Source organism: Anthonomus grandis, chromosome 16 (genome assembly GCF_022605725.1).
Source record: "Anthonomus grandis grandis chromosome 16, icAntGran1.3, whole genome shotgun sequence".
NCBI lineage: Eukaryota > Metazoa > Arthropoda > Insecta > Coleoptera > Curculionidae > Anthonomus > Anthonomus grandis.
The window spans coordinates 13,769,334-13,781,458 of record NC_065561.1 but is presented as its reverse complement, the minus strand read 5'-3'; the positions used below and the strand labels follow the sequence as shown (position 1 = coordinate 13,781,458).

The window sequence follows — 12,125 nt, the reverse complement described above, 5'->3', positions numbered from 1 at the left end:
ACTAACATTTTATTGCTAAGGGTAACTTGATGGTAAAAGTTAACTTCCGAAAAATATTTATAATACCAACCCTAAAACGGTTGTAATTGAGAGACGACCGGAAAGGAACTGAACGATGCCACTTAAGCATGTGCTAGTGCGCATGTCCGCCCGGGTAAACTAAATAATAATGGAAGTGGCTACTGTTTTGTAACTGTAACAGTTACGAATATATTCTATTGACTATCTTGTCGCAATCAGGAAATCGGATGGGTTACCACTGTAGCAATTTATTGGACAGTCCTCTACCAGTTGTTTAATAGTCTGTCTTTCAGCGCCGCACACAATTTGGGAAAGGTATTTTTCCCCACTTGTTGGAAACCTGAGTCGGCAATTCGTCCTTATTCTATTAAGTGTTATCCAGATTCATCTTTGTTGATTAAAACCAAAACGTCTGGCTTGCTTGTAACGGATGGCATATCTCGGTTGTCAAGTGTTGTATTCTTCTCCCAGAATTCTTTCCACCGCTCAATCATGTTAAAGTTTTCTTCGATAAGAGTCTCTGCCGTTTTTAAAGGGAGCTTTTAAAGGGATTTTTAAGGGGGATTCGTGAACGTAGCTTATTTTATAGTTCTTCCGGTTATTCCAACATGTGAGCGGAGCAGAGGATCGGCGTTAATTTTTCCATACTCCAGCAATGTTCTCGGCGGATTTATGACAGAGCTACGTGGCTCACTGTGGGTAGCCAATAAGTGGACGTGACCTTGATTGTGCCTGATATAGTATGCAGAACTTGATTGAGTTGGACTTCAACACGTTTGGTGTGTGGGCTGTTGATCCACAATGGTGCACACTATTCTGCGACGCAATCTAAATGTAGATGCTCTATGTGATACGACACAGCTTTTGCAGAATAATATTTCGGGTTCTGAGTTTTGTAGCTGTCTCCATAAGGAGTTCTTTAAAGATTCTTAGTCTGTCGAGTATTACACCCAAATATTTAGACTATTAGTTGGTCATCCTGTTGTTTAGACAGAGGCACGATACCTCTGTCTTTACGGCATTGGGCTGCAATCTCTAGTAGCGAAAATATCTCCCAAGCACCGACCCTTGCGGAAGACCATTATTCAGTTGCTTTTTTATACCGGTCTTAATGCCCATAATGACTTGAAAAGATCTATTACATCTTTAGCCATCATCTAAGATAGTTCACATTAATTTATATATAACTTCTTGTTGCCAGTGCCCTATGAAAGCAAGAGATTATTTTTGTTGCGTGTACTCGGTCTGTGCACCTGCGGTTCAGACAGAATCCTCTTGTTCCACAGGTTGCAGTATTGTTGCACCAATCCTGTTATATAACAATCTTTCAAAAAGTTTGCAGGTCATGCTTAGAAGTTGGAGTTTACTAGAGCCAGGACAACTCTTGCACTTAATCTTCCTTCTTTAGGTAATATCGACGATGTACAACTGATCTGAAAAGACCTAAATAGGAGAAACGCGTTTAATCTTTCAATTACATATTTGTGAGCTTTGGTTTCGTTTTTTCTTTTTTTTTTTGTTAATAACTGAATCGTGAGTCTCTTTGGCAATAATGGCCTTTCTTGGAATCAGTACATTGTTAATAATATCCGGTGTGCTCAATAGCATTTCTTCTTGAGTTGTTTCATTTATCTCCAATAATAATGGTTTGGTTGGTATTAATTCTGGTAATCTCGCGGGCTACTCAATGTCATGAAAATTAAAAGAAATTGGAATGCACCCTCTTGCTGAAAAAATAACTGGTCACTTTTCAGATCAGGTGCGATAAAAGCTTAAATATGGCCAAACTAAAGAAACTCAATGTTCTTCCAATGAACCCAATCTTTAAAGAAGTTTGGGCCTAAAAGTCTCCTATTCATAACCCCACACCATTACTGAGTATGAACTTCAAGATCTTTTTAATGTGGGTTTTCGCCTAGTAGAGAAAACTATGTCCATTTATAACCTAATTAACACATCAGTTGCATCAAAACAAAATCAATTTGATTCAATTGAATCTGTTTGTCTATCGTCATTTAACTCCGTATAAATTTTGTTTATTATCATGATTAAGACAAGATTTCTTTAGAGCTGGCCAGAAGATGCTCTAATAGCCGTTGCAAAGAAATTCTTGGGAGAAATCGAGCTAACAGACCACGAACGTGAAGTTTGCATAGATATGTGTCAAACTTTCCACGTTTCCACACAACAGCTATCCGATGAATATTTTCTCAGATTAAAGAGGTACAACTACGTCACTCCGACCTCTTACTTGGAGATGATTAACACTTTTAAGACGTTCCTGGGAAATAAACGAAAGTACGTTGTTTGTTTATTAGCCCCCATTTAATTTTTATTAATAAAATATTTCTTTTCAAATTTAGGCAGCTGCTCTTAGGTCAAAAGAGATACGAGATCGGTTTGGAAAAGCTTGCGTCTGCGGGTGCAGAGGTAGCGGTAATGCAGGCGGCCTTAGAAGCTTTGCAACCCCAACTGGTAGTTGCTCAAGCTAAAGTGGAAGAAACTATGAAAATCGTTGAAGCTGAGTCTGCCGACGCCGCTGAGGTGGAGAAGATCGTGATGGTTGATGAAGAGGTAATTAAATACAAAAATATCATCCATTATTCTCCGAGAGACCAACATACAAAATTGAGAAAAACAAAGAAAAAACACAAAGTCACGGTCTCACAAAATATAATCACAGGCTACACGTGTTTCACTCTAGTTAGAGCATCATCAGGCCTAAGATTAAAAATATTACAAAACTAAAAACTTACATATTTAAAAACACTAAAAAAATTTCGGTTCGATTCTCGATGAGTCTCAGTTGTTGCATTTCACTTTTTAATTTTTTGTTTTGTACAATTATAACCTAAAAATTATTGTTTATTTATGTACTGTGAAGTGTCTGGATGGCTTTTAAAAGCTTTTTTAGTGTTTTTAATTTTGTTTAAGTAATATTTTTAATTTTAGCCCTGATGATGCTTTAACCAGAGCAAAACACGTGTAGCCTGTGATTATATGTTGTGAGAGACCGTGACTTTGTGTTTTTTCTTTGTTTTCGTCGAAGAGATAATTATTTTATTTTATTATATTATGGTTTCTTTCTAGTTTAAGTTTTTTATTAATAGTACACTTTTAATAAAATATGTTCCATGCGATGTCAGCGATATTTACGCTGCAAGGGTCTGTTATTTTTACCGAACCAATTTTTAATTAAACTGTGTAAATATTAATTACATGCTGTGATGTTGCCTTTCCTTTTAATGCTGTTATCAAATGCAATAGTATTAAGTTGAGCACTTGTATAATTAAATTAAAAGTGATATAATAGTAGTATATTACAGAATCAGAAGCGACGTATAAAATGAGTCAGAATTTTCAGCACGCGTTACCTAAGTTAGATATTTAGTCTTGATTTTTTGCTATACTGTCTTTGGAACAAAAGTAAAATTATTCTTTTATAGAATAAATTTTTCTACCTTAGGGACGAAAGTAATTTTCACCCCCACCAGGTAAGAATTTAACATTAAGAGTCTCTTAAGAGGTAACCACTAGTAAACTTTCAATGCACCTGTTAAGAGAGGAATTTTGTATTACTTTTAATTCCTTTTTTTTAAGATTTTAATTTTATAAGAATATTGATAGTAGTTTTTGATTACCGTTAACTTAAGACAAATAAATGACCTTTATAACGTTAACTGGTAGACAACGAAGTGTCAATTCAAGCCCAATATTCCTCAAAAAGAAAAAAAAGTGACAAATACAACATTAAAAATAACAGTGAAGAAATAGTCCATACTTGCAGCGGAGTCGTAGGTTAAAGTAAAATGAAAATCCTCCAATCTCCCTCCACTTATTTATTAAACATTCAGTTAGCTTAAAATTCCCTACGTGTTTCGGACACAGTGGTGTCCATCATCAGAGGATAATAAAAGGAAATAGTTACGAACAAAAGACAGACACAGAAAAAATTAATATAAGGTACACTTACAATGGTTTAAATTTGGTAACAGGCACACGCCCCAGGGTTTGATTACATATCAAAAACCCTCTATTACTATTGTTTTCAATTTTAATTTTTTATTTTTATTTGTTTACATTCTGTAGTTGACAAGCACAAAAAAAATTGTAGTAACACACCATCAGGTACCATGGCACCTTTAGAACCTCTACCATAGATGTCACATACAGTGCTTGTCAACAACAGAATGTAAACAAATAAAAATAAAAATTAAAATTAAAAACAATTGTGATAAATAGAGGGTTTTTGATATGTAATCAAACCCTGGGGCGTGCGCCTATTACCAATTTTAACCCTTTGGGACCCAATTTAATTTTTAATGATTTTAAGGATGTTTTCGCGAGTTATGGTATTTTAAGAGATCATTTGGCAATATATACTAGTTAAAATAAAACAAAATATATACAGGAAGAGCAAAAAATTGTGGAACAAATATATCCCAGCGGGATTTTTAGGTGGGTTATAAATATTCCTAGGGGCCAAATAAACACATTTTTGTATTTCAACATTTTTATTAATTTATTCACAAAAAAACAACCCGCAAAGGTAAGTATTTTAGGACGAATGATAAAGCGCAAAACAATGCTTGCACAACCCTACATCGCACATTGTACAAATAGTAGTGGTTCTACGTTCTTTTTTCTGAAGAGCGCAACGAGTACATCTTCGCCGTTTCGATGTTTCTATTGGAAGGTGATCACCTACATTCTTCATTACTTTTAATCTCTTTGATGGCCTTCCACAACTGTTTCTTCGAAGTTTGACTGAAATTTGCTGTTGTCCTTCTTCGATTAGGTTCTCTCATAAGGTAAATAAAAATTCCTGTAAGGGTATCTTTTTTTGGGTACGACGTAAATCATTATATATTACCCAGCTGTTAACAACAGCAATTATCAAAAGTCGATAAAATACTTTTTTCACCATTTGCATGATTTTCTGCCAAAGTCATACACACCACTCATCTGATCAGCCAGATCCACACCACCCATGATTTCATTGTAGTATGCAATAGCCGTGGGACATGATACGTCAATTCTCTGCTTGGTCTTGTCTTTTCTCTTCACACAGGTCATATCAGAGGTTTGGCAGTTACTCAAAAGAATAACCTGCTTTGTATCTTGCCATTTGATCGCAATAGAGTTTGTTTGATTTGATAAAAACTCGCATTCACCCCTAGACATTTTTAGTTTTTCGAATAATTTTTTTGGCATGTATTTTCTTGTAATAATGGCAGAACTACGTTTGGATTTTGTATAGTTTCACATAATTTTTTTACAACAGTTTCGCCCAAAGTTCCGCTCCTTTCAACGTCGTCCTTGCCGCAATATACATTTGCATCGTGTGTATATCCTGTTTTGGCATTACATCTAGACCATAATTTTATGCCTCTTTTCACAGGTTTTTGTGGCATATATTGTTTCACTGAAGATCTTCCTTTGAAGCCTACTATGCTCTCGTCAATAGTTTGACTTGTACTGTCGGATCGATATTTCTGAAACGTATATTTGAAGCAAGATAGAAGCTCTTGTACGTAGTAAATCTTACTGGCCCCTTCTGGCTTGACTGGATTATTGAATTAAAGCTTGGCTAGTAAAAACAAACACCTGTTTTTGGATATGACCGATTTGATGCAGGCCGCCTTGTTTCCCAAAGATGGATGCGATGACCAGTAATGGCGAAGTTTTGGCACCTTATTGAAACACATAACTAATGTGCAGCTCATAGTAATCATAATCTCCCCTGCATCAGTCAAAGTCGCCTGCTTTTTTTATTTTCTTTGTAAATTTTGATTCGCTGGTTTGTAGACTCAGCAATAAAAGTAAATAAATTTCGAGGACAAATTTTAGTGAATTTGTCCAGCGGGGAGGCATTTGCAGCAATTGAAGGATGTATGATACATTGACTTTCATTTGGAATGCTAAGTATTGGGACAGATATTTGTAGGTAATGAGCAAATTATATTACCAGTTGTAACAGGAGTTTTAGCCTCTTGATCTGAATTTTCAGCAGAAATAACGCCGTCGTTGGGTTGGGTTAGGTTCTCGTTTGCATCACTTTCAATGTCTCCACTATCTTCGTCCGAAGTATCCGAGGGCTGATACAACTCGTCGGACTCTTTACTATTATGGAATGGATCTTCATATGGAGATTGCACCTCTTCTCCGGATGACAACTCTTTTAAATCGTCAGCAAGATCTTGAAGCTCTGCCCTAGTCAACTTCTTTCTTGACATACTGTAAAATACCATTGCGATATAAATCAGCCTATCAGAAAACCCACTGGGATACATATATCCCGTAGCCAAATATTACACCCAAAATGCAAAAACCAAAACAAAAAATCCATCAAAATACTTTGCTATTATACAGGGTGTTACTTAAAGGTATGTCATAATTTAACAAACAACAAACCAACAACGTGCTCGCTTTTCGGCGTTTACAATCAGAATGACCTCCAAAGTCGCTGCCTGTCGAAAAATTGTTAAAACCTTAAAATATCCGCTAATGACAATTTCCATTAAAAACGGGACAGATAACGCCCAGCAGATGTTATGAAATGTATAAAGATAATTACAAATTACGTCAAATACCAGTCGCAAAAAATTACGTCAAACTATTAAAATGGATAATTTAATTTGACCAGACAACCATCAAGTCCAATTTTCTAAGTAAGATATTCTAATCAAGAAACTAAAAATGAACTAATTAAGAGCAATATCATGGAATTCTTAATGCTTAAGCTTCTCCAACAATATTCTGTGATCAACTGAGTCAAAGGCTTTTGGAATATCACAGGTTATCATGGTTGCGGTTTCGGAAATGCCCAGTAGAACTGCTTCTAACTGTTACAAAAAAAGTTATAATTGCCAACATAATTACCAACATCCGAAACGGATAGGTTCTACCACAATTACAGAAAGATATCGAACAAATTTATTTCTTCAAAGTTCATGTGTTTTAATTTTTACTATTCAAATTTCCATATCATATTGACAATGTTACACTACCTAAGACAGGCGATGTAAAAGACCTTGGATTTATGTTTGATAGCAGCTAAACTTTTATAGTCATATAAATAAAATGTATTCAAACAGCTAGGTTTTATCCATCGTAATAGCAGATATTTCACCTAAAACTGAAGACGTATTTTACTTATATTCATCCTTTTTGCGAGTATTATTTGATAATATGGTGTTCCAATTCTGACCATTATACATTGTAGAGTTTTTCCAGTTTCCTTAAAGCACTTGATACATAAAATTAGTCAACTAATTACATACGTACACACTAAACACAGTGGCTTAAGACTACTAGAAACATTTATTTATGTTGTATTTATTTCCAATGCTATTTATTTCGATTTAAAAGTCGCTCCAATATTCAGACTAGCCTCTTAGCGGCGAGGTCTCCTTATATATTAGGTAGACCATTGTTCCGGAACATTCAGTAATCTTCCACGTGTGCCCCGAGATGTCGCCAGGTATATTCGCCGCTCGTTGTATCGAGATGATTCTCGAATGCCGGAGAACAGCTGGTATATTCGCGGTTAAGACCGTTACAATTATTGGAAGAGTAGAAAATAAGTTTTTTTAGATATTTCACCTACAAAATGCCACAAATGTACTAATTCTCTCATTGGCATTACGCAGAATGCATTAAGGTCTTATATTCTTTTAGAGGGTGGGATGTTTTAATATATACACCCAAAAAGAGCGGGAAATTTTACGTTTTGTAATGAAATTTTTTATCGTAACTTTGATGTCAATTATCAGGGTAATTTTCAGGTTCAAATAATTTTGTTTATTTGGAAACAACCACGTAGACTAAGTTCTGTGTCCTTTGAGGTGCTTGATTAGCGCGAGTCTCCTTGCCTTTCACTAATTTAACTAGGAAGCAAATGTTGAAATGAAAAATGAAATTTTCGTATGGTGCCTAACAAAGTCTTGGAATCTTAGCGCATTCTTCAGGAATCCGATCCTGCATGTTGTCTCTCGTCGTAGGTCATTGTTGGAAAATAACATTCTTCAAATAACTCCACAAGTAAAAACCTGGAAATGTAGTATCGGGTGAGTTTGCGGGTCAGTTAACCCGACCCCTTTATCCAATCCACCCAGCGTCATTTTCGTATAAAAATTATTGAACAACTACTGCAAAGTGTGGCGTTGCCTCATTTTGTTAGAGTACCCATTCTTGGCCTCCTTTCTTAGTCGACGTCTACCAATATCTGCAATCTCCTTCAAGTTGCATCTCCTGTTGCATATTTTTCACATTCTCTGTAATGCTTGAACCTGCAAGTAATAAGGTATGCATAGTATTTAAGGACTCTTAGAGTTCTTAAAAACGTTCTTCTTGGTATACCATGTTCTTATTAGACTTGGTGACTGCAAATAGGCGGACGGAGATGAATAATAGCGAGTACAACTACGGTACGAGGATCATTTTCGTAGTACTAGTGACGCCTCTGTTCACAAACAAGATGTCCAGCATGCGCTCTTTCAGTTAAATTGCGTATAGTAATTGAACGGGAGGGTCGATAGCTTTTCCCTCCTGTCGTAGTTTTAAGGCACGTGGAAGCACCTTACCAAGAGTGGACTGTATAATTTGTTTCCTTTTATTAGGATATCCAGATCTTCCAGGGATATTTGAGCAACACAGCAATTGGCACTAAAATAAAACACTATACTTTTACCTTTAAATTATCATATAATGTTTAAACGTTTCACTTGATTGTAAATGGTTAAAAATAAACTCCTACTCATAACACAACAGTGATATGAGTAGGATATCTTAATTCATTATTATTACATTCTTGAACACTGATCAGCAATTTGAATAATTCTGAAACAAAGTGAATTTATGATTTTATGATCCAATGGAGTCAATTCTTTTGGGTGAATTCGAAAGTACAATTTTTCTTTCTAGGCCGCAAACGAACAAGCAAAAGCAGCCCAAGTAATAAAAGACGAATGCGAGGCCGATATGGCAGAGGCGATGCCTATTTTGAATTCCGCACTGGCTGCTTTGAATACCCTTACACCGGCCGATATTACCATAGTAAAAACAATGAAAAATCCACCGAAAGGCGTTAAATTGGTCATGGAAGCCGTTTGTATTCTAAAGGTGTTATCAGACTTGCTGTTAAAAATATAATTTAGAGACTTGATATTTTCTTAGGATCTAAAACCGGATAAGTTGCCTGCCCCAAGTGGCATAGGCACGATAGACGACTACTGGGGGCCTTCAAAAAAAGTTTTAGGAGATATGAAATTTTTGGAGGGTCTCATTAACTTTGATAAAGACAATATTCCACCGAGGGTCATGGCTAAGTTGAAAGAGCAGATTTTAAACGACGAAAGTTTTGATCCGGAGAAAGTTAAAACAGCGTCATCCGCTGCAGAAGGTATTTCTTAACATAAAAATAAAACTCTTATAATTAAAATTCAATTTTAGGTATATGCAAGTGGGTGATAGCGATATCAAAATACGACAAAGTAGCTAAAGTAGTTGCACCAAAGAAGGCTGCGTTAGCCATAGCTGAGGACCAATTCAATACAGCCATGGCTTCTTTAGAAGTTAAGCGGCAACAGCTTCGAGAGGCTAGAGAAAGGGTAGATAATGGACATCTAGCTAATTTGAATAAGCTTATTAGCTTTATTTATTTAGGTAGCCAAGCTAGAGGAACGACTGGCAGAAGAATCGAAAAAATTCAAGAAGTTGACCGATGAAGTTAACCTGTGTCAGTTGAAACTACAAAGAGCCGAGGATTTGATTGGTGGGCTAGGTGGTGAAAAAGACAGATGGAAGGCCACAGCGAAGGCATTGGGTGAAAGATACAATATGTTAGTTGGTAAGTTAAAATAGATTTAGTGGACTCACAGCTGATATATAGGGTGGCGAAACCACAATGGAACAGAAGCTGTGGCATGTGGAAACATTTTTTATATTTTATAAAAAAAAAAACAGGAAAAAAGGGACCCTGTATAATAGAACCAAAGTATGTATATACAAGGTCCTGCAACAGTGCGTCAGTCTTCTATAAAGCCTAAAAAAAGGGTTAACGTTATAGCACATGTCTGAAAAATATACCTACAGGTGCTTGCTACAAGAATGCCATTCTTTTTATTTCATTTTTAGGACCACCTTAGGCATCTTAGTATATGCTTGAAATATCACTACTTTGTCATGCGTAGTTTGACTGTTATGATTTTTTTTTAGAAAAAAAATCACTACATCATTTAATTTTATCTTGACATCAGAAATGTTAATTTAATATCAATATTAGGTTAAATTCGGATTCTAGTAGAATGAAGGATTACTTTGAATTAAATGGTTTCTTTTTGTCATATCTAGGGTGTCCGTCGTTATCATTTAAATTTTACGACTTTCAAGGCTTAATTTCTCGTGTTTCTTAAATGGAACAACCTTGTATATTTTTTATGCATTTATTGAAGAATTCATAAACGCATATTTTTTTATTATGTAAAATTATTAGCTATCTTTAGTCGTTTTTAGAATATTCACGATAATAATTAAACAAGCATATTAAAAATATCAATCATTTTATTATTATAACATCAAGTATTCAATATGTCCTCCGTTTTGTTCAAAACATAAATTAATACGTTCCTGAAAATTTCCTTCTACAGCATTTAACATTTGTGGAGTTACTTGAGCAAACGCATCTCGTTTTCTCTGCTCCATGTCTACTGCCGTTGTAGGTGGATTTCTATAAACAGCATCTATAAACATCTTTTATAAAACCCCATAAGAAAAAATCTAATTTTGTTAAGTCAGGCAATATGGCTGGCCAATTAAAGGGTCCATTTCTTCCAATCGATTTTCCTTCAGTTCGTGATAGATGTATAGATTAAAAATCTTTTAAAAGGTTATTCGCGAGATTCGTGGAGACGGGGAATGCTTATTACCCAAAGGTAAAAAGAATGAGGCCTGGAACTAATCAGGAGTGGAACAATAGTAGGAATAATATGAGGCTTAAAACTAAGTTCCTCATCAATAGCAACTCATAAAGTTTGCCGCAGAGCTGCAATACACCTAAAAGGCAGGAAATTAATTTTGGCCAAGTTCACAAGAAGAAGAATTCAGTCACACCAGGATTTCAGCTTTTGAAGATCGGAGAGAATTGCTTGTATGAGAGCCTGCTTGTCAGAAGAATTTCATAGAATGGTCGTATCATCAGCAAACAAAATAAATTTACCAGAAGTATTTTGAAGGTTAAAAGTTGAGGATAATTTGTAAAAATTAGGAATAAAAGTAGGTCAAGAACTGAGCAACGCCCCAATTATCTTCTACATATATATAACACTAAAATAGGTAATAAGATTTAAAGTATGAAAGTGCCACACCCTTGAAGCCATATTGATAAAGCTTACGCAGCAGAATTCTATGATTAACATTATCAAATGTTTTGATAAATCACAGAAAGCTGCCGCAGTTACTCCATCTCAGTCATCATTTATTGAACAATTGATACAATTAAGACAAACATAGTCAATTAATGAGGACGAGAACTGTGATAAGTGAGTTAGACATTGACCATGCATTTGTAAATTAAAATATTTAATTAAATTAATTGCAAATGAAGCAGAGTCACAAAAATTTATATTAAAATCTCCAGCCAGTATTACAATTGAAGAAATAGGTAGCAAAGATAATAAAGCTTTTAATCTATTTAAAAATACCATTTTCAGAAGTGTAAACTTTCCGAGAAAACAGCAGAAAAGCTTTTTTTCAACTTAAAGCTTTTTTTAGTCAGAAGATCAATTAACATTTTTATTGCTTGAAAACGATTAGTAGTTAAAAATTCAGATTTCAGCAAGATCATGCAATTAATTAAAATATTTAAAACCGTATCCCTAATACCAGAGCACTCAAGCACGTTTAGAAGTTTTTCATGGGGTATGGTGTCAAATGCCTTCGCAAGATGTAAGAGTATGAATCTGTAAGCTAAAGTTATACATGAATTGTACTAATCCCCCAATATTATAGTCATATAGTCTATCTTTGGGGCACTTATCAAATAACTTAGCACACACTGTTATAAGGCTTGCAGGTCTAATTTTCATCTGGGATGATTTCCTGAT

At 35.1% G+C, this 12,125-nt stretch overlaps 1 protein-coding gene across 1 annotated transcript in view; it reads left to right on the top strand.

Moving 5' to 3' along the window:
* The window catches only part of LOC126745840 (dynein axonemal heavy chain 7), a 94,037-nt gene that overhangs the window by 61,351 nt on the left and 20,561 nt on the right, over window positions 1–12,125 (top strand). The window contains exons 36-41 of the mRNA XM_050453859.1: window positions 2,090–2,319; window positions 2,385–2,595; window positions 8,947–9,144; window positions 9,199–9,424; window positions 9,475–9,632; window positions 9,688–9,871. Coding sequence (XP_050309816.1) covers window positions 2,090–2,319; window positions 2,385–2,595; window positions 8,947–9,144; window positions 9,199–9,424; window positions 9,475–9,632; window positions 9,688–9,871 — 1,207 coding nt within the window. The remainder of the gene's footprint in view (window positions 1–2,089; window positions 2,320–2,384; window positions 2,596–8,946; window positions 9,145–9,198; window positions 9,425–9,474; window positions 9,633–9,687; window positions 9,872–12,125) is intronic.